Genomic DNA, 26,713 nt, shown 5'->3' on the forward strand with positions numbered 1-26,713 from the left:
TGTCTATGAACCATCAGATCTTGTTATGTTCACAAGGGTGATTTGCATAACAAGTGAAAATAGTTTTATCATCCTCATCAGATCGCACTATTTCTCCAAATCAACATAAATTACATGGTTCATAGATATATTATATAAATTAAAAGTGAAGTCAAAAAAAAAAAAAAAAAAACAACTAAGACCTTAATCCACTGTCCAATACCGGCCCTACCAACCAAAACATGAGAACCTACCCTTTCACATGCTTGCATCCTCCGCAGTTCACTCTCACAGACACCTCCACTTTTATTGATTTCAAACAACCAGCCAACGAACCATAGGAGATTATTTCTTCCTTTTATTGAAATTTTGCAAGAGAACAGCTGCAACACCCCCCATGCTTACTTCCACAGCTTAACAGACTTGTCATGGCTAGCAGAGGCCACCATTCCTGTGGCTTGTGACTGTGCCAATGCTGCAATAAGACCTTCGTGTGCCTGGACCGTCATGGTTTGGTTCTCTATCACATTCCACAGCTCCAAAGACTGCAAGAATTGAAAGAATACAGAACAAAAATTAGCAAAAGCACACAATCAAGTAAAATGCAAACGATCAAGATTGCTGGCCAGCAAAATAGAACCACAAGAATGATCTATCAGGTTTCTCATGTATGACAAGTAGCCCTGCTAACCATCGAAGAAGAACAAGAGGAAGAAAAGCAAAATCAAAGTTGGCTATTTCATGAGCTTCAAAGATTCTTCTTAGTTCTACATGGAAAAGCAAAGTGTCATGGCAGTGGACAGTGGACTGCAGCAAAAAAAAAGGTTCCTGATGGAAGAGAAGCAATATTCAATACATACAAGTATCCAAAGTACCAAATATAATGATAGTCTTTTTTTTATTCTAAATATTATCTGACACTTCTAAACCAATTATACAAAAATAGAATTAGAAGAATAAATGCTCAGATCAAATTCCAACATAAGGAACAAAACAAATCGTCCTTTCTTTAAGTTGGCAGAAATCATAAGCTTGTCACCCAAAAGCAGAACACAGTGGTGCAGCCAAAAATACCAGACGGAGGCTATATTTTAAAGATAATACTAGTATATAACCTGCATGATGCATAAGGTACAATTTTTGTTCCTTCTTCCAACTATTCTTGAAATACAATATAGCAATATAATAATTATAACAAACAGAAGGCTTCAATAATTCTATTGCACATTAAACAATTAACTTTAATGATGGCCGAGTAGAAGCCCCCATCATTAATACCAGCTTCTTAATATTAATATCTACACAGCGAATGGAGAACTCTACACAAGCAGAGTCTTCATGGAAAAACTCTCATTGATAATACTGATGTTACTAATATCGACCACACGTGATGCACAAGATATGGTTTTCTCTATTTTTTCCAATTGTTCTTGAAATGCAATGTAATAATATAGCAAATTATAATAAATAGAAGGCTTCGATAGCCAGATTTTTGCTGCACATCAAGCAATGAATTTTGATGATAACCGAGCAAAAACTCCCATTGAATATCTAAACTGACATAGTAATATCAATTTAAATACGTACAAGACTTACATATTTTGGCTAAAAAATATTCTCAAGTATCAATTATACTTATATCAATTACATAAGTATAATTGATAAGAAAAAATTATATAAGTATATTTGGTACTTAATAGATACTCTATTGTCTATCAGTGATTTATACTCACTTATCATTAAAGGAACAGACAATATAATATTCGCTTATACCACATATCTGTTAATAAGTGATCATTATAAGTCTATCTTCCTCCTGTATCAACTATAAGAGACCTATTTATTTTCCAAAATAAAGAACCATACTAATGACATTATCAATGTGGGCATCCACATGGCTAATGGAGGTATAAATAGATAAATAGAGTAGACACGAGCCCTGCTCATTATCCAAAACAAAGAACAGCATTAATGGCATTATTGCTACGGGTGTCCACAAGGCGAATAGAGAGCTCAGCATAAGCTGAACCTTCATTTTAAATAAATATAATAGAAGTGTATATCACCCTATCTTTATCAATGCAGTTGAAAATAAATCTCAATTACCTGATACCCTCCAATAACCAAAATGTCCGGATAGTTTGGATGAAAAACGCATGAATGAAACTTGTTTCCATTTGAGTTTAGCTCATGAATGCAGTCTCCTCTTGATAACGACCACACCTTTACACAATCCTGACTAACAGATGCTAGGAGTTCCCCACTATTGTCACAGCAAATAGACTGCACCTCCTTGGTATGGCCCTGGATATATAAAATGAAGGGGGATTTACAAAAATGATTTGTGAATTTTACTGAATAGCAAATGTTTAATTAATTCACTTTTTTTTTCAAAAGAAGAAAAGCTTGTGATAGATGTTATTGATGTATACTGAGAGACCTGCAATGTGTATATCTTTCTGTCTGTCTCAACATCAAAAATAGACACCACATTTTCCGCTGCTGCTGCTAAATACTGTCCAATGTAAGGCTGAAACCTAACTTGCACTGTACCACCCTGTTTGACCAACAATAAAGAATTAATACATGAGCACAATTAACTACAACCAAAGGTGAACATATAAAAGCATAATCATGAAAACTAACCTTAGAAACACGTGAGCATGAAAACTGGCTGACACTCCATAACCGAATTTCACCATTGCCATCACAAGAGCAGAGGAGATCTGTCTTCTTTGGATGAAAATCAAGAGATGTCACCTGGGAGTTGTGCCCATTGAATACATGCAAACAATAACTCGGCTGCAAAACAAGCCAGAAAATTGTGTTATAAGCATCTCTTTATCAGAGAGTTGGATACTCAACAAGCATGTCAAACTAGCAGGGAAAGTCATAAGAAATAAGAGATATCTTTAGCAAAACCTCCAAATATCAATCTGCAGAGATCAATAACATTAAGACCTCTATATGATATCATATAAAAAAATAAGCAGCTTAGAGAAAAACTCGAAAACTTTATAGTCAAAAGCACAAGGTACCTGTCTAGCAGTAAATAAAGTTCTGGGCTGCTTTTTTTTTTTTTTTTGGGGTACAACAGCTGCTCACCCTACCCTGGTGTAGGTGCAGCCAGCAGAGTCAAGAGATACAAAATGGCATAACTGTGAAGGGCTAGTCCCTTGATGCGTCTAGAGGACCTACCCAGCAGGCAGTCAGATAGGTTGTTGATAAGGTTCACAAGAAGGATGGAAGAAACAATTATACATGGCTCACATAGAGTCAATAAGAAAGACAAAAGTGACCAGTTGGTGATCACGATGACATTTTTATTTTCCATCTCAAAACAAAGCACAGAAAGAATCAAAGCCACAATAGCAAGATTAAAGAACAATATTAAAGCTTACAGACGAGAAAGGGAAATTAGCAGTGCATAATTTGAGTCAAGACAATTTAAGCTAGATATGTAATTATTACAACAATTGACTAATTAATGATGAAAGTTCTTAAGCATCCTCAACACAATGGTCTCACTGAAAGGCTTCTCCACACTAATTAAAGTGAAGCAAACGACACCATCAAGTACCCATGTTTGTATCCTGCATGGGTCCCATTAGAGCAACCAGCCTATGGAAACATCTTGCAAATCAGCCTGTTCATGGAAGTCACCTGTCCACTGGATCAGTATATTTAATAGTGGCCTAACTTAGCCTCTATAATGCGCTCCTAAACAAAGTTTGCACATCATATTTCCAGATTTAGAAAGCCTATTTTATACTGAAAAAAATATGGGCGGATCTTCTGTGACTCCTTGATTTTTAACTAGAATGCTTCATAATTATTATCAGCTTAAGTATTGTAGGAAATGCACCATCTGGAATTCTAGATCACTAAAGTAGGAAATGCACTGTGCAATTCACAACGATAACTTCAATGCTTCATTTATACGCATGCATCCACACATATAAATACATTTGTTTACTTGTTATCAGTCAGTATTACCTATCATCTTAAAAATAGTGGGATCAGTTCTTCTCACTGCTCTTCCTAAAATATGTAAAGATTGATTTTGTGTCAACCGCGGAAAGAGAGAGAGAAAGATAAATAGATAGAGAGAGCACAGTCCAGCATTTGGAAAGAAGTTCATTGGTCAAGTATCTGGAAAGCCACAATTATAGCGACTTTTTAGCTGGGAAAGAACCTAAAGCCCTGTTTGGACAGAAACATCTGATAGCTTCTTTATTAGCTCATTTTCACTAAAACTGTTCCAATATTTAGATGCTAGTACACTGCCGAATGTTTTTAAGCTCCAGTATTGAAACAGACTATTCTGTGGTTAGTAATGTCAGATAAATGCTTGAGCTATAATAAATTCGTGCTCAGAAAAGGGAAAAAATAAAAAGGAATTCATGAGACAGGACATTCATATCATTCCCTACCAAAACTGTATGATTATGGTGAGCAAAACCAACCACCAGTTAGATTACTGAACATACAAGCTAAATAATTAGAAGAAACAAGTCACATATATGAATTCTGCAAGACAATTTGGACTACTAGCCTATTATTTGTGCTGGAGAATCGAAAGTTATATCTGCAAATAAAACAAGACAATAACAGCAATCTGTATAGGACAAAATACATAATATGTGGGTTGGCTTCAATGCATTAAAAAAAGAGAGGAAAAAATAAGAATTGAATGAACTACAACAAGCTACACTTGATTATTAAATGCATTTCTTCTAAAGTTGTAAAAGTTGAGATCATACATCTGCTGCATTCCACAGTCGCACAGTCCTATCAAAAGAAGATGTTGCCAGCTGAGTTGAGTTTGGCCTAAAACGAACATCTGTAATAATTAGAGTGTGTTCTTCAGGAGTGCTCTCAGTCTGCAAAGTATCCATGTTCCAGAGAATAGCCTGCACATAAAATACAAATTGATAAGCAAACCCAAACCTACCAGATTAATACTGAAGAACAGTACAAGCTTCATGCAAGATACTCCACAGGAAAATATTCATGCAACTAGACAACTGGCAGGTCAATCATCATCTGGCACAAGCATATGCCATCAAAATAATGAAAATCAATCAGAGTATAAAATTATAGAAAATTTTTACATCTAAGTGACAAAGCCTCTTCAAATCATATTACTGTCATCATTATAAATGTGACAAAAATAATTTATTTGTACTGTTATTTAAAGAGCCAAAAGCACTTTATTTCCCGTTTCTCTTTCCTTAATGCCCTTCCATAACTTACAATTAAAACATGGTACATTCCATTAATACATCCTTGTTTACAAGTTTCAAATCACAGTCAATGTTAAACTACTAAGTATTATGATAGTGATACAACCTTTACGGTGATAAAACATTTTACTTCTATTTATTTGCTACCAATTTTTCTTGAATCTTAAATGAAGGCCAAGGTTGTTGAACGATGAAATATTAGCTACTCATGAAGGTGGCTAGTGCTTGAGTGAACCAAGATCTCAGTTCATCTCAGCTGAGATGGGAGGGAAATTTTAAAAACCACCCCGATATTATGAAATCGCAGCTGATATATTGGATTCGAGAGTTCAAAAGCTAAGATAATATAATAAAACCAAGATAAATCACGGTTTCAAAGCATTGTTTTTGATATTTCTGGATCACAAAACTTATTCGAGATCTTGGTACCGGATCCCGTACCGGTGCCACACTAGCATTGTGCTAGTACAGTATGGTATGAAATCTTTTCGGCATACCGAATATCGGTACGCCACCCATACTACTTGGTACGGCACCCATACCAGGCATCGGTACCAAACTAGTATGGTATGGTATGCCTCCAGTTTGGACCGATACGGCGAACCATACTCGAGATTAATAAAAGACAGATTGAGCAGTTTTACTTGATGTCTAAAATTATCGACATTGTACCAATGAAAACTTGGGATAAGTCAACATAATAAGATTAGACATCTTGTGTGTGTGTGTATGTGTTTTTCTCTTTTGGCTTTTCTCTTGTGTGCGCGTTTTGGGGGAGGGGGTGCTAGACCTCGAGATATAAAGATTTGGAAGTTTCACTTAATATATTGATAGTGCACCAGCTAAAATCTCAGGATCTGCCAATATAATAAGGTTAGAGATAATATATATATATATATATATATATATATATATATATATATATATATATATATGCATGTTTGTTCGAGTCTTCAAGATATGGTAAACGAAAGATTGGAAATTTTCTCTTGATATATCGACAAGGCTCAGGATCTGCCAAGATAATAAGGTCAGAGATCGATCGATCGATCATACATCTACATCTGTGTATATATTATATATGGACACCATGATATCAGAGGGCTTCTATAACCAATACGAACTGATGCATCTGCCAAGATGAAAACCATGATCTAGGCATTCTAGAATCTGATAATCAATATTCATGTCAAAGTTGACACTTCCAAAAACACCATTACAAAAAGCCATAGAGAATACCTTCTTTTCATGCCCAGCACTGGCCAAAAACTTCCCATCTGAAGAAAAGTGGCAGCAGACAACTTTGCTGTTGCTTGTGCGGATAGAGCTAACCTCAGTGAATGGAAAACCTAGACAGAAAGTTCACTCATGTTTATGAATTTTCTACAAAAATTCCTAGCAGAATGCAAGTACTATAATTACCCTTTGAAGACCCCGGATTGGGCTCTGCAGGACTTCTTTTTAGTGCAGCAAATATATCTCTAGCATCTCCATCATCATGCGATAAAAACGATTCTACATTATCATCCAAAGAAGCAACATCTCCAAAATGTTCCAGATCATCCTGTTATTTAGTGTATAAGTAATATCAAGCCTCATGGATTTTTAAGCACTACCACTTCAATTTACATTAAAAAGCCTGAAGAAGAAAAGTTACTACAATACCATCTGATTTGAAGCTGAGGCAAGTCCTCCTGTTCCATCTGTACCATACACCATCAAACTTTTTGGCATATTGTTGACATGATGTATATTTCCAGCCATTGCCACTCCTTCACCAGTATTATGGGTTGAGGGAGTTGATGGAGGGGAGTTGGGAGAAGGGCCCACTGTGTTGCCTGTTCCAGAACTGTTTGCAGCTCCCGATGAAGAAGGCTGTTTCCTTTTCCTATTAGTCTGGATATTTTTAATAAACAACTGTCAGAACTGAAAACCTACTAAGTTGGTTCAGAAAGAAAAGTAACTTCTCATCAATGATTAATTCAGAAATTGAAAAAACAATACCCCGAAGGGAGCTGGCAAAGTAAATTCCTCTGTAGTACCTGTTGTAACTGTTGCTGCTGCTGGAGTTGTTCCTGTGATTGTTGAGCAGAGGAGTGCTGCATCTGGGCTGCCTTCAACTACATTAAGATCAAATCAGAGATGCAAGCAATTATCAAAAAAACAGGATGTTGACACCATCTAAAATATCATACAAGGGTTATAAAAACCAACAGTTTCTAGAAAATTCCACAGGATGGAAGACAGTACACGACACTTCCGATGGAAAATAATGAAGCCACGCAACACTACACATTTCTATAGTATGTTTAATTGCAGGGATAATGTTTTCAATCAGGCTCATTATTTAGGGTGCCATGTGAGCTAAGGACAAGTGTGTGCATGCATGTGCATGTGCGTGCGTGTGCGTGTGCGTGTGCGTGTGTGTGAGAGAGAGACTTCCCACTATAAGGCAATTTAAATTGATATACCACTCCATGGGTGCACTCAGTTGGCTTTAATCTTAAGGTGTAATTTTATGGAGGCTAGGCTGGCACGAAGGTCACCCAACGAGAAAGCTCCAAAAAAATAAATATTGAAAACTAAATCAAATAAATAAAATCAATAAATATTATTTAACTACAAGTTTATCTTACGTATTCACAGAAGAAGAGTCAAATCTGAGAACTCTTGTATTCAAAACATACTTCATACGGTTTAGGCAGGCTTTAGTTGACCAACCCTTTAGTTGAAACGATTCGCCGTCTCCGTATCGGACCCTGTATCGGTGCCACACTAGCACAGTGTCCGTACGATACAATACGGATTTTTTTTGGCATACGAGTGTCCGTACGCTACCTGTACCGGATACTGGTACCAAACCGGTACGGTACAGTATGTATGCCCAGTTCGGGCCGGTACAGCATACCATATTTGAAATTCCATCTTTCAGTAACCATCAATCTGATGCAACACTATTTGCAACATATCTGCTATATCATTTTAAACTTTTGTTGTCCTGTCATGTATGAACTTAACCAGCAGCATGTATTAGTAGCAGTTAAAGGTTGGATAAGTTACCAACACCCATATTATGAGTCTCATCACCTGGTCTAGTGAGCAGCCCTTTATAGAATCAATTGAGGGGAAGAATATGAACCATAAAAAGAAGAGTTTATTGTAACACTTACAGAAATAGTTTGAATTTCTTTCAATATCCCTTGCAGAACATGAGAGACCCCTTTATCCTAACCAAGAAATATCAAAGCAATATTGGATCTATGATAATGTGATTGAAGAGGATTTCAGTCCTGCAGCCACGCGAAGGATGTGCAATTTAAAGTTATATGAGAATACATTTCTATAACTTCAGTGTGAATTCTACTATCCTTATGCTTGAAAAATAGGTAATTTGCAGCCAGATATGTAGATGCGGTCCACGAAACATGCTGGATTCCTTATGTGCAGTTATTCTATGCAATCAAGCCATATATAGGCATAAAGGCAGTCCGCTACCCTTAGACAGCCACATATGCAGCCAACTCTTATGTGGACTAATGCAGGCTATTAGGTGTTGAGTGCTAACCACTGTTATCATCATCAATGTCAGTATTTTTTATGTATTTTATTTAATTTCAAATTTTTGAAAAATAACCAACTGAATAAGTGCCACCATACCATATATATGGCATTCAGGCCCTTGACCGCATCAGCCTTTTAAAGCACTGTAGTATACCAAGTCTTGCATTAAAGTCACATCCTTCCACATAACCAACAATTCTTTGATGGTTATCAAGTTTGTTGAAAACCATTGATGACGAGAAAACACAATTTGATGAGAAAAAACAATGTTATCTTTCCTCTAACTCAATCAGAGACATCTTTTTAAATGAACTGGTTATCACCATCAATTCTACAGTATGCTGTCACATCTTTTAGTGATACCATGATCACACATTTTGTCTTTCTTTCTAGTTATAACAGACTAAATTCCTCGGACCAAAACCACCAGGCGCACCATCAGATCACACAGTTTTATCAGCCTCAACCTTCTGTTGTGGGTGTGCATCGACAATGGCATTAGGTACGTCAGAATTGAAGTGTTACAAATTGTTATATGAATAAGCATAAAGACAGAAATTAGAAAAAGCTCAAAGAAAGGCATAACTAGGGTCTGATGCGCTGGAACCGAGGCCCGGACCAGTTGTCCAGCAGCACAGAACGGTATGCCCCCGTACCGTTCCGTTCCGGCCCCGTACCGACATAGAGAGGAGGCGGAAGAGAGGACGAATGGGAGAGAGAAAAGAGAGAGAGAGAGAGAAAGGGAAGAGAGGGAGGGAGAGAGAAGGAGGATGGTGGAGGCGAGCAGAGGGCCGGCGACCAGGGCGGAGGAGCAGTAGAGGGCTCTGCGGCCTGATTCGGGCCTCTTTTTAATTTCGCGATATTTAAGTGAATCAGCTTTAAGGAAAGGGAGGAAAGGAAACAGAACAAGTTGGCAAGTGATTTACCGACTTTACTTAAAAGTCGCAAAAATAAAAAAAAGGGCCGGACCCTTGTTTCGTTCGAAACAGAGGACCCGACTGCGGAGCCCAGAGAAGCCTCTTTTGCGCAGTTCGCCGGCCGGCCTCCACCTCTCTCTCTCTTCCTTCCTCTCCCTCTCTCTCCCTCCTCCGCTCGCTCTCTCTTTTTCTCTTTCCTTCTCCTTCTCCCCCTCCGGCGACGGATTTCGTTTCCATTACCAGAACCATCCCAATCCGCCGCCGGGACGACTCAGTACGACCAAAACCACCCGGTTCAGGAAGGTTCCGCTAACCCTAGGCATATCTAAAAGAACTACTAGTACATTGCAGCATAACGAGCGCTTAAGCCATCTCTGCATTTATCCAGTTGTTTCCAAGTTGCATTGACAAATTTGTTTGTCTATTTGCACTTACGAACAAGTTCATAATTTCTATGAGCAACTGATGATTCCAACAATTTATAAATATATAATCAGATGATTTGCATTGCAGAAAAAAAGTGGGTCTTCAAGAATGCAGCCAATAAGAAACTGACCTTCATAACATATTCAGCTTGATCCTGTCTAACCTTTGGTGAATTTGACTGAATTGGGGAACCTATTGATCCATCAGTTCCAGCGGGTTGACCATCTTTCACATTCAAGCCACCCCTAGGTAAGGCCCTAAACCTTCTAGGATCCAAATCCCCATAGTTAGGAGAGCTACCAAGATTTCCTTGAGCCTGGGCTTGTGCCAAGATTTGTTGTTGTTGCTGCTGTGACATAAGCTGAAACTGAGATTGTGCAGATAGAAAAGGCTTCTGCATTTGCGGGCCCATGTTTGGACGTACTTGATCAATCACCTGAATTAAAAAAAAAAAAAAAAAATCACATAACGTTAGCAAAAGTATATCCAGCCAATTGTGCAAGATAAGTAATTTTCCGTATAAAGCTTACAGTCAAAGGCCAGCCCTTTAATGGAAGACCACTGACACCTTGGTTCAATCCTGAAGAGATGAACAATCAACAGGATCGACAGAGTTAAAGCTTGAAGTTGGTGAGACAAAAATGCTATATAGTCTTCCCGAAATTTTTCGCACCACTTATATTCAACTATTTTTTGACAAAGCAATATATAAAATCGAAGAAGAACAGCAAGGATTGGTTGAATCATGGAGTTATCTGTTTGTTACAGTTCGCACTATAAGCATCCAAACCACCCAAAGCTGCATTTGAATCCACTTCTATAGGAAGAATTTACCACAACCAATGAAACAGAAAGATTAGAAAAAATAAGCCTAATACACACAATATTTTACCATGTCATGCACAGACCACAATATGAATATATAATCAGCAACATAAAAACCAAAAAACATATTTCTGGTAAAACAAAAAACTGTCTAGTTCAACTAAATAATTCCAGGCTTCAAGTTTCCCCTAAACTAACCATCATAGGCACCATAAATTAGCTCAAGTTTAAGCACAAGACTAGAATAGGAGTTTTAAGTCATATATCAACTTTAGGTTGCTTTGGTGTTAACAAAACTTAGTATATAGTTCAAGGTACGCCGAACCGGTACCGGTCGGCATACCGTTGGGAGTCGGTACCGGTTGGAACCGGTACCGAACCGGCCAACCACAAAAGGAAAAAAAAACGACGTGCGCGAGTCCGCGTTAAAGCCACAATGCCACTTTGTGGCATTAAATGGCCCGCGTGGGCTCGCTACCCTGCTCGGGGAACCGTGTGCCAGCGTGGTTTCCTGCGCGTGGGATGCGCGCGGGTGCAAGCTTGGCGTGCGATTCCCCGCTCGCACCCACGCAAGCGCTCCTTTTTTTTCCTTCTCTTCTTCCTTCTTCCCGAACGTTCTCTCCTTCCTTCTCCTTTCTTCCCCTCTCTCCTCTCTTCTCCTCTCTTTCCCCCTTCTCTCGCGAGCAAGGAAGGAAAAGAAACCACGAGCAAGGGGGTGATCCTCAATGGGGTGCTCGGGAGTGGGTCGGCTCGAGGCCTAGTGCGAACCGTTACTCTTCTTCTTCTCCTCTTTCTCTTCTTCTTCCTCTTCTTTTCTCTTTTTTCTCTTCTTCTTTCCTATCAGTGTGAACCATTTTCAAAGGTTGTACTGTACCAGTCCTAAGCGGTACTGGTACGATATGGGTTGAACCGGCTGGTACGGGCTGATTCAACAGACCCTGATATAGTTGGAATAGGACAAGATGCCTACATCTAATTAACAATTCTTAAGTAATAGAATTATACACTAAGACTGAGGTGATCTCCATAAACTGAAATGTTATATAATATTTCACTTTGTATTTAATATTTGGAATTCATTTATTGAAAAAACACTATCAAACCGCTCACCGCATAAAAAGTACAAAAAAAATAAAAAATCACAATTTCCACATATAGAAGATTCAAGCTATCCTCCATAAGAAATAACTGAATCATCTTCCCCTTGAGTCAACAATCTGTATTAGGCTTTTCTTGCCCCAAAAGAACATTGCTTATGGTAAAGAGACAATATATGTTGGAACTTTAGCATGAGAAAACAAGAAATTAGTTCCCCAGACTTATCTAAAAGTCATGTTTCTTCGTGAGGCAATTTACAGTCCATCAATGTATTGTTGGCAAAACAGAAAACATCAAAACATGGTTACACCAACTGTCAGTCTTACATTAGAGCAAAATTATCTCGCAAGAAGGCACAATAGCATAAAAACAAATATACATATGATCTTCTGATTTGTTAGCATAAAAGCTTCGCAATATTAGGGCGTTAACAAAGCTTTCAGCGCATACTTTGCATCTGCCAAAAAGATGACTATTATCTCGTAGAGAATAACTCAGACAACATAAGCTAAATTCTTCAGTTGATTGCTTTCATAATGAACTCCAAATACAGGCAACAACCACCCTTAATAGAAAAAATTGGATCTGATTCACACTCCTTATCTATACTTACCAGCCCCACCTAATCCAGATTTTGACTGGATAATACCCTGTCCATATACTGAGGATGGATCCATCGGCAAAGATCTTTGAGCTACACCCAAGTTAGCCTCACTTTTAATGTCCTGATATAGTTAGAAACATAATACGCAATGTTCAATAATCAACCAAACTTGCAATATGCGTTAGCATCAGAAGAGATGGAGAAGAACAAAGTAATGAAAAACAGAGAGTGACCACTTACAGTTGTCTGTTGAGTTCGTGCCTGAATTTGCTGGAGTGTTGCAGATACATTGCCTGGATTGCCTTGGATTAACTGCCTGTTGTGTTTAAAGAGCAATAGAATGTTTACACAGGTAGCCAAGAATATTGCTCGATGTTTAACAAAAGGAGTTTCTAAAAGAAGACATTACCCTGGATGGTTCCCTGCTGACTTAAGAAGGGCCATCCTGCTAGCATCGAGAAGCTGAGGGGACACCTCAGAGTCCATTGAGTGTGGATTCTTTAAACGTTCTTCATACATCCTTGCAGCTAAGACACTGGCAGTTGGGGAACCGAGAATTCCATCAGAATTTATCGCATTTATGGGACCACTAAGAGAAGGGTGATTAGCATTATTTCTCTGCATATGAGCATGCCGCTGCTGCATGAGTTGCAATTGCTGCATCTGTAACTGTTGTTGGTGTTCTCTCGCCTTTATTTGTTGCGCCTGTCAGCCAAAAAGAGGAGACAGGTTTAATTGGAAACACTGCATTACAATCACAAGAGAAATATAATGAGAAATAATTAAAGTTTTGTCTCTGCAACCCCACCTCTATATAAGCTGCAGCAACCTCAGAATGCTTTTCATTAGTCCTTGCAATGAAAATATCCCAAAAAACAGACCACCATTCAAAGAGAAAACCTCCCGGAGCATCAATCGCTGTCAGTCAAACCAAAGGTTACACGGCCACCTTAATATTTTTTCTTTAATGCAAGTATAAAAATTTTTCATCAAAATCAACAAACATGAATGAGTTGTTGTGTTGGAAGAAACTATCATCGAAACAAAATTGTGAAGACAAGAATGATGCAGCCTTAGAACCAGAAACATCAGAATCACATGTTGAGTGGATTTAGGAGAAGAACAGATAATAGTTGTATGGATGGATTAGCTTCAAATTTTGGACCCAAGTTGGTAAAGTTCCAAACAAAATATGGATATGCAGTATATAACATTATACATCAATAAATATGTGTCGCATACGGACATTCATCACATGCAGCATTTAATGCCAGTACTTCATTCTTGATAGAGAAATATGGAGAATGTGACATAAGTAAATTCATATTAAAAAATAAAAAGAAGAAAGGGGGGGGAGGGGGGGGGACCTATTTGTCATCAGTGATTTCATCACTATCTCATCAAACTATTACTTCAGCTATGGAATTGGTCTACATGTCGCTCATAACAAATCAAATTCAATTACATTTTGACACTGAATTCCCAGAACCAAGAATTTCAGAATCACATTTTGATTGCAGTTATGAAATGAACAGATGACAGCTGCATGGATAAATAATTTGAACCCAAGTTAATAAAAATCTTCCAAGATATAAGCATGTGGTATAAAACGTTCTGCATCAAATAGTAGTTTAGTAAATGTGGCAAACAGGGACATTTATCACATGTGCAAGGATCTTCTTCTTAATGCAGAAGAAAGAAAAGCGAAATAAAAAATGATAAATAAATCCATAAAAAAGGAAAAAACACAACTGTCGCTTGTGATTAATCCTTTTTTCCATCCTGAAGTTCTAACTATTTGTGGCTAGTGATTAATTTCTTTTTTATTTATATTGTACCTCTAACCATAGATTGGCTCCAAATGTTAGGGAAAAATCTATTTGCCGCTAATGGTTAATCCCTTTCTATTCATGCTGTAGTTTTAGCCATAGAAACGCTCTGGATGTTGGCGGAAAGAAAAGTGTTTGCCACTAGCAAGTAACTCCTTTTTGTCGCTAGTCATTAGACACTTTCATTTCATACTGTAGCTTAACCATAGATTTGCTCCAGCAGTTAGGGGGAAACCTACTTATCGCTAGTGGTTAATCCTTTTCTTCTCATACAGTATGTTTAGGCATAGAATTATTCTGGATGCTGTTCACACTTGTAGTTCATCGCATAACAAATTCTTTAATGAAATGTCTGATGGTTCCAATCCATCTTTTACGTCACAAAAGAAAAGAAAAGAAAAGTAACACTTAGCATATAATAACATAATAAAGAAAAAAGACTGAAGCAACCAATGGCAACTTACCTTAGTAAAGGAGAATGTAGAAACAAATAATCTATTCAGTGACAGGACGATACGTGCATCTGTCCTATGTTCTTTCTCCCAAATTTACTAATAAAAGGATAGGACTAGATGGAATAACACGAAAATCACTAGAAATAGGAACTCTCTTACCTACTGGATCGGCAGCAACCTTTCCCTCGGCCATAAAGGCTTTCGCAGTCGCTTGTAGATTTCGTTTCACCAGATAATCATAAATATAAACATCAAGCCTACCAAGGCATAGGGAAAAGATCAAGAACAAGCTGTGCAATAACTCCAGCACGAAAACTTAATGAAATCTAAGAGAAAAAATAAGAAAAAATATATTGTTATATACTGACATCTTATCCGCTTCCCAGTTACTCTGCGCCATTTCAAACTCCGACCACTATCAAAGCAAAAAGCGTAACTCCACTCCCGTTACAGCATCATTCCTCAGCAGACTGCAAGGAAATCAAGAACGATGAAAACTGAGAGAGAAACTCGAAAGGCCGTCAAAAGATTCAAAAGAAAACTAAAACATTCAGAAGAAAATTAAAAGAAGTGATCGGATCGAAATAAAGTCCCTCGGATTAACCAGACACGAGACGATCGCTGCCTACATTATCGATCTTGGTATCCTCCGCAGCCTGATCGCCACATCTCAAAACCCATTCCCACCCAATTCCGAGGCAGCAATTCACTTCGAATTAAAGCGAAAGGCAAGAATTTTTCCGACGAAATCGAGTTCAAAAGACGTACCTTTGCTCGAAATCAATCCAAAATTCCCCAAATCTCAACCGTTCTTGCGCAATCCCCTCGAAGACCGAGAACATAAACGAGGAAGAACACGAAGGGAACTAAATTAAAACCCTGGAGAGGAACGTAATCAGGAATTCCCGACGGGGGCGAAAAAGGGAGATGAGAAACGAGCCCTAGAGAGGACGAACAGCTCCATCTTTAACGGGACAACGTACAGGTTAGGGTAACGTTCTCCTTCCCTCTCTTTGTTTCTCTCACCGCCTCGGAAGAGAGAGAAACAACAGAGGGGCGTCCTCAGCTTTGGCTCGGGATTCGGACCTTCGACTCGAGTATGAAGCTTCGAGAACTTTCGGTGCCTAGGGAGAAAACCTACGTCAGTCATAACAGCCGTCATAACGTCCGCATGCCACCCCGCTACCGAACGCTTTCACGACAGTCCATACAGCTAACGTCCGTCGCCCATCCAGCCTATAATTTTACGCCTTTGCTTCTGATATCAAAAAAATATTTTTCTTAGAAAATTTGTGCTTATTTTTAGACTCGAAGCCTTGTATTTTTTTATTTGTAAAAAGATTTCTTTTTCCTCTGTTCATAAAATTTCATAATACTTTAATTAGTCATTAAACAAACGCCGCCTATTAACGGCCTTTGTTTACATTTAACGGAGTGACGGTTCCAGGTGTGTTCTGTTACGTGGGAACGTCGGGGGCATCGAAGTTTTTGTTCGGAGCCGAAGCTGGGAGGCTCGGAGGCGACGGGCCTCGGGGACGGAGCTTTGGATTAGCCCCTGATATTATGATTTTAAAATATCACGACGAACGCCAAACACTGTACCAAAGCCAATCATAAAGTGGCGCGTGCGGAGAACCGGGATGTTCAAGTCAATTTTCTGAGAGCACCGGCAATCATTTTGCCGACGTGTCATTTTTTCGTTGGGTTGTAGCCCGCGTGATGTAGACGATCGACGTGTTAACTGACTCGCGGAGAGCTCCATTCACACTAGTGCTTAAACGTCGAGCAAGCTAGGGCTGGGGGGGGCGGAAGGCCTTATCCGACGGCTGCGATTTGATGAGGGTCGAAGTAAAAGTAATCGACCTTTTAACGTTGCGTCATCAGGAGATCGCGACCCTCGAACGAACGGCGGCGATTGCGATGTACGGATGTGTGTGTGTGTGTGTGTGTGTGTGTGAGAGAGAGAGAGAGAGAGAGAGGGACGGCCGACGCTGGGGGCGGCGAGTAGGTCGGTCGGATGCTCCGCGGACCGCTAGATGATATCATGGTCCAATGGGCTCGGACACCGTAGACATCATCCAGTTTGATTTCATGGTCTTGGGGATACTTGCAAAACAGTTCGAGCATCTCCTAGCGCCATATCAATGCATATATATGGATTTTCTTTTTCTTCATTGACCTTCTTCATAGCAAGAAAAGCTTCTGAACACAACCACACCTGCTTTATTCCTTCTCCAAATGCTAATCCAATATTATATGCATAAGTAGTACAGAAGTCATATACTGCATTCTCATCTTTAACTTCCACATCAATTTTTGGTTCCTCAACATCATTACATTGAGATCCTTTCAGAGAAGCACTATTTTCTATAGTATTCCACATATGGAATCACAATGTCACAAAAAGAGAGAGTATATAGCAAGTCCAAACTAGCCCTAGTAATGAAAACAGATGAGTTACATGGACTATGGTCATGGACGAAAAGAATATATAAGAATAGATGATCCATTAAAGATAAACTTTATAAAGCAATTAGTAAGAAGATGCATCTTATGGTGGAGATTTGCTGCTCACTCAAGCAAGCAAGCCAAGTTCCTTGGTATGAGCTTAGAAGCATCATTTGCGAGATAAATGTATTAGCCTAGCAAGTGCAAAATTTAGAAATGATCATAGGTCTATGAATGAAAGGATGTTTATGCTTCGAAGAGAGGTGAAGAAAAGGAATGTTTAGAGCTAATACATGATTTAATTAACTGAAGTTTTCATGGAACCTTGGCAGTACTTTTATCAAAACATTGAATTGATTCTGTTGGCGGATAAAATTTGCAGAGTTATACAAGCAAAAAGGCAGACATTTCTGGCCCCATAAGAATGGTCAGATATTAATTTATCCTATGAGAAACCGATCCAACCTGTGACTCTTCAACTCTGCTGCATAGGCATGTTCAAGCGCCCATGCCTCTCCATCACTCTCCTTGTGGCAAGTGCTGCTGCCTCGCTTGCGCGAAGTGTTCCGGTAGCCATGATCGCTGCAAACTCTTTGGTAATCTCTTCCTGCAACTTACTCCGAGCATCCCCAAGGGGGTCACCCGCAGAAGGTTTCTTCTGTTGTGCAGTGGCAAATTCCACTGCAGGAGGGACAGCATCCCCTGGTTCCGGAGAAGTGGTAACTTGTGTGCCCTTGGAAACAACAACCCTAGGTCCAGAAGGCTGAGCCATGGCAGCAGCAGGTGTGAACTGAGGAGCTTGAGGAACTGCACCAGCTCTCAATGTCGATTCCAACTGTTGAATCATAGGCACTGCACATGAACAATAAAGCATTGAGATCAGCGAGAAACTATCCACAGAAGGCAATGGATTTATGTGAAGTCAAAGAAATGCTCTTACATATTAGAGGACCCATTGGGCTGTTCATAACTTCATTTGGAAGACTGAGGATATAGTCCGGGATACTAGTCCCAACCAGAAACTGAGCAACCTCGTTGCTGAAATTGTTGCAGTTGTGGCTGAGAAGTTTATAGGTCTCGGCAGTGTACCTCGGGCCGATCTCCCGCAAATATTCCTCAAATACTTCCTTAGGCACATGAGTCACCCCCAGCTCAATCACCCGGAGAGGAGTACCATAAGGCGTCATTCCAGCAGGATCACACTGAATACCTCCCCCAAAATAATATTCATTTCCATATGCCACCACTCCTGTATGCCTGTTATAGTTCACAAGTTGTAAAAAAAAATTAGGGATGAGAATTGCCTATTCGGATCTACATATATAGAAAATTGAGAAAAGGTTCTTTTCCAGAGACAGCAGTCAAGTAAATTTAAATTCAATGGAAATAGATTATAGAGAGGGGGGGGGGGGGGGATATTGTGAAAAAAAATAAAAAATAAAAACAGAGATCAGTGAATAATGAAAAAGAAAAGTCGATCCATCTAAAATGCATGAAACTTTCTGTTTGTTCCCTTATGATCTGGATACCACTCGAAGTTTGGTAATCTAACCATATGGAGACACAAATTTGTACTTGCAATTCTAACATGCCTCTTGCACATTGGAGAAGATAAGCTTCACTTCACTCCCCATGTGCTCGAGATTAAGTCAAGTCCCTTATGTATATAAAACATAATTTACAAATGCAAGAGCAATAGCTCATGCCATGCATCATTCGACATTTATAGACTTGAATGGTATCTGAAGGAAAAACAAAAGTAGAGAACAACTGACGGTACGCTACAATATGATAGTACTTGCAAGACATTATAATACAGAAGCTCCTACTGACTCATTGGTTTTTCCTTTCAATGTCCCAGCCTGAACCCTTAAATCAAACAAAATATAATCAATCTTCGGTGAGAACAACGGAACAACTTAATTGCAAAAAAATAGAGCACAAGCTTGGGATGTTGAATGTGGTGAAGTTCTTCCCCCCAAAATCTTCATGAACACTACTTAAAATCTTCAGAAGTATATAACCTGCTTTGTTTGCTTATTGAAATTATGCATAGGCAAATACCAAGCAAATACTTGATTTGTTTGCTAGTTGATATTATGCATTGGCATCATAACCAACTACACAAAAAGTCGTGTCATTGAACACTATTGAGTATGAAGAATCTGTTCCCCCATACCAAGTCAGCAGTACCCACACTAGCAAATCCATGCAGCACTGGAAACAATGACCAATCAGAGGCAAACCGGATAGATGTCTTTTATTGCAATTGGCCCAGATCAAGACAGTACCATGACAACTTGACTATGGCATGTCATCAGAAAAATTGTTTACTCTATCAGACTTCGGACAAGCTGGCATTCTTCTGCCAAATTGTGGGCTGCTACAAGAAGGGCTCTAATTATACAGAGAATATCTAGCTTGCCTAAACTAACAGCTCACTAACCATCTTCCTAGACATTCCCTGGTATAATCACAGCTAACTCTTATTTCAGTTTACATATATGTAGATGAAAAGAGTGCATCATATGGAACACAATATATAACTGATCATCCATACAATGCGACCTTTGAGACAATAGCTTGTAGTCAATATGCCGTACAAATCATGGCAATTACAAGATATGATTACAGTTCAAATAAAATTCATGTCCTCGCAGTGGTTGTGAAGAGGTCCAATCTACAGGAAACAGCACCTTCTAAAACAACCCAACGCACAGAAGAGAGAGAGAGAGAGAGAGAGAGAGAGAAATAGGGAAAGTCCTGTCCAACCTTTGACCATCTTAATGCGACCCTTCTGTCACATGGTTTCCACTTTCCACGTCAAAGAAATCAAACTGGAGAAAGTGATAGCTTGCAATAATGCAAATACCAAGTATGCGGATGGATAATCAAATATTTGCGCTGACAGGTATTTTGAGCAGGGAAGGATGGAGGAGAATGAACAAGATATCTATACTACATTCAAATAGGCAACTTTGGAGATTATACGACATAACCATGGATGTTAGCATTGGTTCGATAGGATTTAGAGAGTTTCAATTGATCATTTAAAGATAATTACATTATCATGGAAATTACAAAATCCTTTAAGTGTTTCTCAGAAGTTTAAGAAAAGTTTGCATGAAGTGAACAATGATAAGCTAATGGATACTAGAAGCTAACACGTGGTGCTATTAACTTCCTGGTAACTTTTTGCAGTGAAATATGTCCAAGGGTTGTGCTCTGAGACTCAGCTAAAGGCATCATGATTAATGTTCTCCTATGATTACTGCAGAGCACTGACATTGTTGTGGATTTAAAAAATGTTAAAAAAAAAATCATATCTATAAATTATTATGAGGCAAAGCAAGAGAGAACTCTCAGTCTTCGGATAAGCAGTTTTACTAGAATGGAAAAGGTTGTAGTAGCAAATTCTAAGAATTTGTAGGTTCTATGAACTCTTCTGAGATTATCGTGAGAACCCAGAATGCCAGAAATGGCAATAAACTAACAATAACCATAAACCTATCAGTTGTCATTAACTATTACATGGGAACTCACATATGGGAATGTGAGGACCCATGCGGACGTGTGTTTAGTCCCACATCGATTATTTGCTAGGTAGATCTCGGATACTTAAACAGGATCAAAAAACTCAAATAATATCTTCCGGTTAGCTATTCTGGGTAAAATCCTGGATTATTATAAATGGTATCAGAGCGGACCTGGCCCATAACCTATATGTACTATGGGACACTATAGCACAGATCCATTAGGATTGACCACGGGTCGATTGTGGTGTTTGTGATTAGATTTAAATGGATTTGAACCCTTAGCCTGACGAGGACGTCAAGGCTTGAACGGGAGGAGTATGTGAGGACTCGTGCAGGCGTACGTTTAGTCTCACATCGGTTATTCACTGGATAGATTTTGAGTACGTATACAGGATCAAGGAACCCAAATAATACCTTCCAGCTAGCCTTTTTGGATGAGGTCATGGGTTGTTATAAATGGTATCAAAGCGAACCTGGCTCATAATCTATGTGGACTAGGGGACACTACAGCACAAATCCATTGAGGCTGATCATGGGCCGATCGTCGTATTTATGATTAGATTTCAATGAATTTGAACCCTTAGCCTGACGAGAACGTCAGGGTTTGAACAGAGGAAGTATGTGAAGACCCGTGCAGGCGTATGTTTAGTCTCACATTGGTTATTTATTGGGTAGATCTTGGATATTTATACAGGATCAAGAAATCCAAATAATACCTTCCGGCTAGCCATTTTGGATGAGGTCCTGGGTTGTTACAGGCAACATATGAAAAATTCAGAAACGGCGATTGACCTTTCTACAGTTACATCTGTGAAGATTCATGCAGGCGTGTGTTTAGTCTCACATTGGTTATTCGCTGAAGAGATTTTAGATACTTATACAAGACTAAGAAACCCAAAAAATATCTTCCGACTAGCCTTTTTAGGTGAGGTCATGAATTGTGATAAATGGTATCAGAGTAAGCTCGGGCCATAGCCCATGTAGACTAGGAGACACTGCAGCACGAGTTTATGAAGGTTGACTACAGGCCGATTATGGTGCTTGTGATTAGATTTGAAACCTTAGCCTGACGAGGACGTCAGGACTTGAACATGGGAGTATGTAAGAACCTGCGCAGGCGTGTGTTTAATCCTACATCGGTTATTCCCTGAGGAGATTTTGAGTACTTATACGGGACTAAAGAACCCAAACAATACCTTTTTGGCTAGCCTTTTTGGATGAGGTCATGAGTTGTGACAACATCTAAATTTGGAGATAAAACAAAAGAGCATCATGGCATCTGCAGGGAGAGAGAAGCTTACCATATGGCCTCAATGGCCTTGCCTAGAAATGTCGTCGAAAGCTGGCGAGCTAGCCCCTGGCTGAGATCATACACATTCAGGGTGACTTTGTGACCATCCTGGAAATACAGAACAGTACATCCGATCAGTCCCACGCCGACGATCACCACATTCTTGAAAATCATGGAAACTTGTATAAATTAAATCTACCTCAGCCATCTCCACAATTACCCGACACTTGAACTCTTCGGCTGGAGATATAGACGTACCACGGCCTATTAACAGCATGGACCATTTCATGAGACTGAGATTGCAAAGAAAAAAGATTTCTTTTTTTTGTTATTTTTTTTTAATGAAAGGAAAAAGTTTATCTTGAAGCGCTAAATGTTAAAAAGGAGAAAAGCAATACAAAGAGGAAGAAACACCTCAAAAAAGACACCTTTTACAGGGGAAAAACTCAGATTAGGAATTAATCTTCAAGGAAATCTAAGCTGCTCCTTTGGCAACCTGCCATCTTTTCTTCACAGCAACAACTAAAATCATATGCACAACCGCATCGCCAAAAAGACAAAAGAAATCAGACCAACGAAGGCTTGCCATATTTCATCTCAGCCGTTAGAACGCGGCGAGATGTTTCAAGAGATACCCTAAAATTTGATTCAAAATTTGATTTTTTAGCAGGACAATAAAAACTTGCAATGCAGTAGTGGAGACTAGGGAATGAATAAAAAAACCAATTATTTTACAGTAAAATGAATTTTCTTTTCGTGGCCAAAAATCCTTTTCTACCTCACATTACCAAACAGAAAACACTAGCGGCAAAACAAAAATTTTCAGCCCTAAAATGTCTCTTCGGATTAACTAAACACAAGAAAACAACCCGATCTGCATTGGGATTAGAATTAATAGGGGGAGAAGGGGGAAATTTCGAATTACCTCAATAGAAGAAAGAGAGGGGCGGAGCTGCGGAAGGGATTAGCTTCGATTACGCGAGAGAAAAACAGAACAGGAATAAATTAGGAGAGAATAAGGAGAGTTCTTTATTTCTGCGATTGCCCGCCGAGAGGAACGCCAGGGACCGAGACAGAGAGCAAGCCGCGGTTTCCTCGGCGCCGTTTAAAGAGAAACGTGCGTCACGGGATCCAGAGAGGGGGAGAATCTTCTAGAAGCGACGTACAAGTCATCGGCAGAGACGTTTCCGGACAGATCTTCGTTTTTGGCCGACCGGTGGTCGGTGGACTACCAACGGACCGTTCCATCAGCCGTCTAAATAGACTTCTTCCACGAGCCCGCCTGGGCCGTTCGAGTCCCAAAGATCTCAGACTAGCTTGAATGAATATTTTGGATCCAACGGACGGATTGGATCTAATATATATATATATATATATATATATATATATATATATATATATATATATATTAGTAAATCGACTACTCATACAGCTTTTGCATGAGTATAGTCAGCTACATCACTAGTAAGAAAACTACATAAAATAGAAGAAAAAGTATGCTAGGTCCATAAAAAATTTTTTGAATGATGAGCAGCAAATGATACGACTCAGTCTGCAGCTTGGTCGTCTTCTGGAGAACATACCTAATCTGGACAGCACGACATTTCCGCATCATCTGTCGTATGTCACTGAGAAGCGGATGCTCTGGCACCTTCTGCCCCTCCTCTTATTTATATTTTTTTTAAATAGATCAATTCAGGATTAGGATTAAAGTCCGGTCCAACCTAAACTAGCACCGATTTTTATTTTTATTTTTTATATAAAAAATTAATTTTTGTTGCAACCTCAACCATTCAATTTCTTACCGGTCTCAAAGCAATCTGAACTCTTTCTCTCTTTATCCACCTCTGCAAGTCTTAAAGAGACCATTTCATGATCGAGTGGTTGACGTGGTAAAAAACAAATGAATTATTCCTTAATGCAAAGATACGACCCAAGCCAATTTAGCACATCTCTACCATTATTCTTATACCCCGAAGATGTATGGCAGGACAAATTTACATGAAGAATCCAAAAGATTCACCAACCTTTTGTTATACTCGAACTTATTGCATCTCCATGAAGAATAACGAGAGCATGATTCAAGGTTGCGCAAAATGAAACAACCACATATGAAGAAAAGAGAATCCGGAATCCACACAGTGGCATGATTTGATGGGATTGTGGATTTAAAATTTTGCATTTCTCTCGAGTGCTCGAAGGGATTCGGACTAGACATTTAGAAGCACCAACAGAGATGCTCATAATCAAAAATAGAGACGGAGAAAAATGATAAAGTTTGAAAGCATAGAAAACTTATAATTAACCATTTGCAAGTCATGTTACCAAACTAAGATGCACATAAAAATATTTTTATCCCTCAACCAACTATCTGGTTGTAGATGGAATTCCGGCCTAGGTTATTGAGTACTACTCTTCAATGGCTTCCCCAACTTAACAAGCTGGCATCGACAAATGATATTGAAATATTATTCCACCAAAGTATTAAAATGCCGTTGAAATTGATAACAATATTTGCATGGAAAGAAAGCAAACATACGAATAGTTTAGCAATGTGGTCTCCTTACAAAGATGCAAATAGTATTTAAGTTGTGAATTTTTTTTTAAATATTAGTGAAAAAAATAATATGAACTGCAGGTCTATAAGCAGTAAATGGCTCAATGCTTGCTTTGAAAACCAGCAGTACCTTTCCATGGCCGCGGATCAATTCACGAACTCCTCGATCATTAGCTATTGAAATAGTTTAGTTTGAGAAAAACTCTGTTTCGCAACACCTCTTGCTGAGATTATCGATGATACTGTAAAAGAGGGGAAAAAAAGAATCAAAAGAAGTAAAGAAAGAGAAAATATTGTGTTCATGACTAGTCCCAAGAATCTGCTTGCCTTTTCTTTTTGGCTTTGTCCTGCACAGTTTCCTGCATCTCATACACCGAAGTTATGCTCCACGCTTGATCGAAATCTTTTGTTTGGAGGAAAAAGCTTATTGACACAGCGATCAACAAACAAATTAATCTAGTAAACTCGGAGGTTTCACCGAATTGTATAGATCACTATTCTTCGGAGAAGGCAGAATAGAATATCAATGCTACAAAATGCTCATAGAGATAAGATAAAAGATCAAAATGAAAACATTAATCTATTACTTCACCATTTTCAACAAAGATGGGCTAGTCAACTTGATGCGGAGGAAATGGATCTTCATGTGATCTCGTCGATGGTCTTACATGATCAAAATGACAATATAAGGAAACCATGAGAGTCGATGAAATCGAAGAAGCCATTAAAAGTATGAACCTAGACAAGGCTCCCAGGCCAGATGGTTATCTGATGTTCTTCTTTCAACACTACTAGTATCTAATCAAAAAGAAGGTAATCCAAGCCATTCAATACTTCTTTGGCCATGCTATGATGGCTGAGTTCTAGAAAAGAAGCTATATCACTCTCGTTCCTAAGAATAATAATCATGTGGAGGTTACCAACAATAGACCAATTAGCCTTCGCGATACAGGCTATAAAATTGTGGCCGAGGTTTTGGCTAATAGGTTGAAGCCTTTACTTTCTATCATGATTTCAGCTGAGCAAGAAGCTTTTGTGCAGGGCTGCATCATTGCTGATAACATTCCTAGAAAATTATGTACACCTTAGAAAGGGCACCCCCACAAGAGGCCTAGTGTCGCTGAAGCAAGATATGGAAAAGACATATGATTGGATACATTGGCCCGTTTTATTTCAAATTCTAACCCAATTCAGTTTTCATTCTAAATTCATCTCTTGGGTACGAGCATGCATGTTGAATCCTCAATTTGCATTGCTTGTGAATGGTACTCCAACTCAATGGTTTCAGCTTTATCGTCGCCATATTTTTTTGTTCTCTACACTGAAGTGCTTTCCAAACTCCTTCATTATATAGTAGAGAGTAATATTCTAAGAGCATATAGTCTATCCCTCTATCTTAGGCCAAGCAATTAATCTTTCGAAATCTTAGATAATGATAAGCCCGGTACTCCAAGCTCTACTAAAACTCAAATTTATATTTTCTTACACTCTCCTCACATATGGGCCGGACTTTCCTTTAATGGGTCAGCCTAACATGTGAAATTTTTAATAATGGGGTTAACGAGTGCAGAGACAAGATTTGAACTCAAGACCTCTGCTCTGATACCATGTTGAATTCACTACTTGCCCCAAAAGCTTAAACTTATAAAATAAGGTAGATTTATTTATATATTTTATATTTTCTTACACAAAGTGACAATATTGGAAGGCTCCATCGTTGGCAGGTAGAGCAATCTTGCTCCAGTCCATGTTTTCATCTATTCTTCTCTATTGCTTATCATGCATTCATGTGCCCACAGTTAAGCTTTCAAGCTTAACTCAAGGAACTATTTTTAAGCTTCCATCAAGGAAGCGGGGCAACTGCCAACTGCTTAACAATGGCAGCTCATCTAATCATTTTGTCTCATGGCTGCCCCCTCCCTTTGGAACTTTAAAAGTAAA

The 26,713-nt window shown here is 38.9% G+C and overlaps 2 protein-coding genes across 4 annotated transcripts; both read right to left on the reverse strand.

Moving 5' to 3' along the window:
* On the reverse strand, positions 1-16,019 carry LOC103706939 (transcriptional corepressor LEUNIG_HOMOLOG). 2 transcript variants are annotated; one of them, XM_026804593.2, is made up of 18 exons: positions 15,709-16,019; positions 15,309-15,410; positions 15,100-15,197; positions 13,465-13,574; positions 13,066-13,361; positions 12,897-12,972; positions 12,666-12,777; positions 10,660-10,709; positions 10,260-10,565; positions 7,268-7,339; positions 6,891-7,121; positions 6,648-6,789; positions 6,465-6,574; positions 4,743-4,892; positions 2,626-2,781; positions 2,420-2,536; positions 2,086-2,283; positions 1-524 (listed from the first exon to the last, which is right to left on the reverse strand). In XM_026804593.2, exons 2-18 carry the CDS (start codon positions 15,338-15,340, stop codon positions 381-383), a joined length of 2,400 nt encoding a protein of 799 aa, XP_026660394.1. In that variant the 5' UTR covers positions 15,341-15,410; positions 15,709-16,019; the 3' UTR covers positions 1-380. The 2 variants fall into 2 exon arrangements, with proteins under 2 accessions (XP_026660394.1, XP_008789440.1); XM_008791218.4 differs by having other exon boundaries at positions 7,268-7,345.
* A 1,594-nt stretch (positions 16,020-17,613) lies between these two features.
* LOC103706940 (desumoylating isopeptidase 1) lies at positions 17,614-23,421 on the reverse strand. 2 transcript variants are annotated; one of them, XM_026804594.2, is made up of 5 exons: positions 23,141-23,421; positions 22,415-22,508; positions 22,226-22,323; positions 18,329-18,645; positions 17,614-18,240 (listed from the first exon to the last, which is right to left on the reverse strand). In XM_026804594.2, exons 2-5 carry the CDS (start codon positions 22,502-22,504, stop codon positions 17,864-17,866), a joined length of 882 nt encoding a protein of 293 aa, XP_026660395.1. In that variant the 5' UTR covers positions 22,505-22,508; positions 23,141-23,421; the 3' UTR covers positions 17,614-17,863. The 2 variants fall into 2 exon arrangements, with proteins under 2 accessions (XP_026660395.1, XP_008789441.1); XM_008791219.4 differs by having other exon boundaries at positions 22,415-22,479; positions 23,141-23,420.
* Between the last annotated feature and the right edge of the window lie 3,292 nt (positions 23,422-26,713).

The sequence above is a fragment of the Phoenix dactylifera genome, chromosome 18 (assembly GCF_009389715.1).
Source record: "Phoenix dactylifera cultivar Barhee BC4 chromosome 18, palm_55x_up_171113_PBpolish2nd_filt_p, whole genome shotgun sequence".
In the NCBI taxonomy this organism is placed as follows: Eukaryota; Viridiplantae; Streptophyta; class Magnoliopsida; order Arecales; family Arecaceae; genus Phoenix; species Phoenix dactylifera.

Coding starts and splice junctions, on each gene's coding strand:
- LOC103706939 (XM_008791218.4), bottom strand. CDS start 15,340: ATGGCGCAGAGTAACTGGGAAGCGGATAAGAT. Junction 10,566..10,659: donor TAAAGGGCTGGCCTTTGACT/GTAAGCTTTATA, acceptor TTTTTAATTCAG/GTGATTGATCAAGTACGTCC. Junction 2,537..2,625: donor CATGCTCACGTGTTTCTAAG/GTTAGTTTTCAT, acceptor TTGGTCAAACAG/GGTGGTACAGTGCAAGTTAG.
- LOC103706940 (XM_026804594.2), bottom strand. CDS start 22,504: ATGAAATGGTCCATGCTGTTAATAGGCCGTGGTACGTCTATATCTCCA. Junction 22,324..22,414: donor TAATTGTGGAGATGGCTGAG/GTAGATTTAATT, acceptor CTGTATTTCCAG/GATGGTCACAAAGTCACCCT. Junction 18,646..22,225: donor AAGGCCATTGAGGCCATATG/GTAAGCTTCTCT, acceptor GAACTATAACAG/GCATACAGGAGTGGTGGCAT.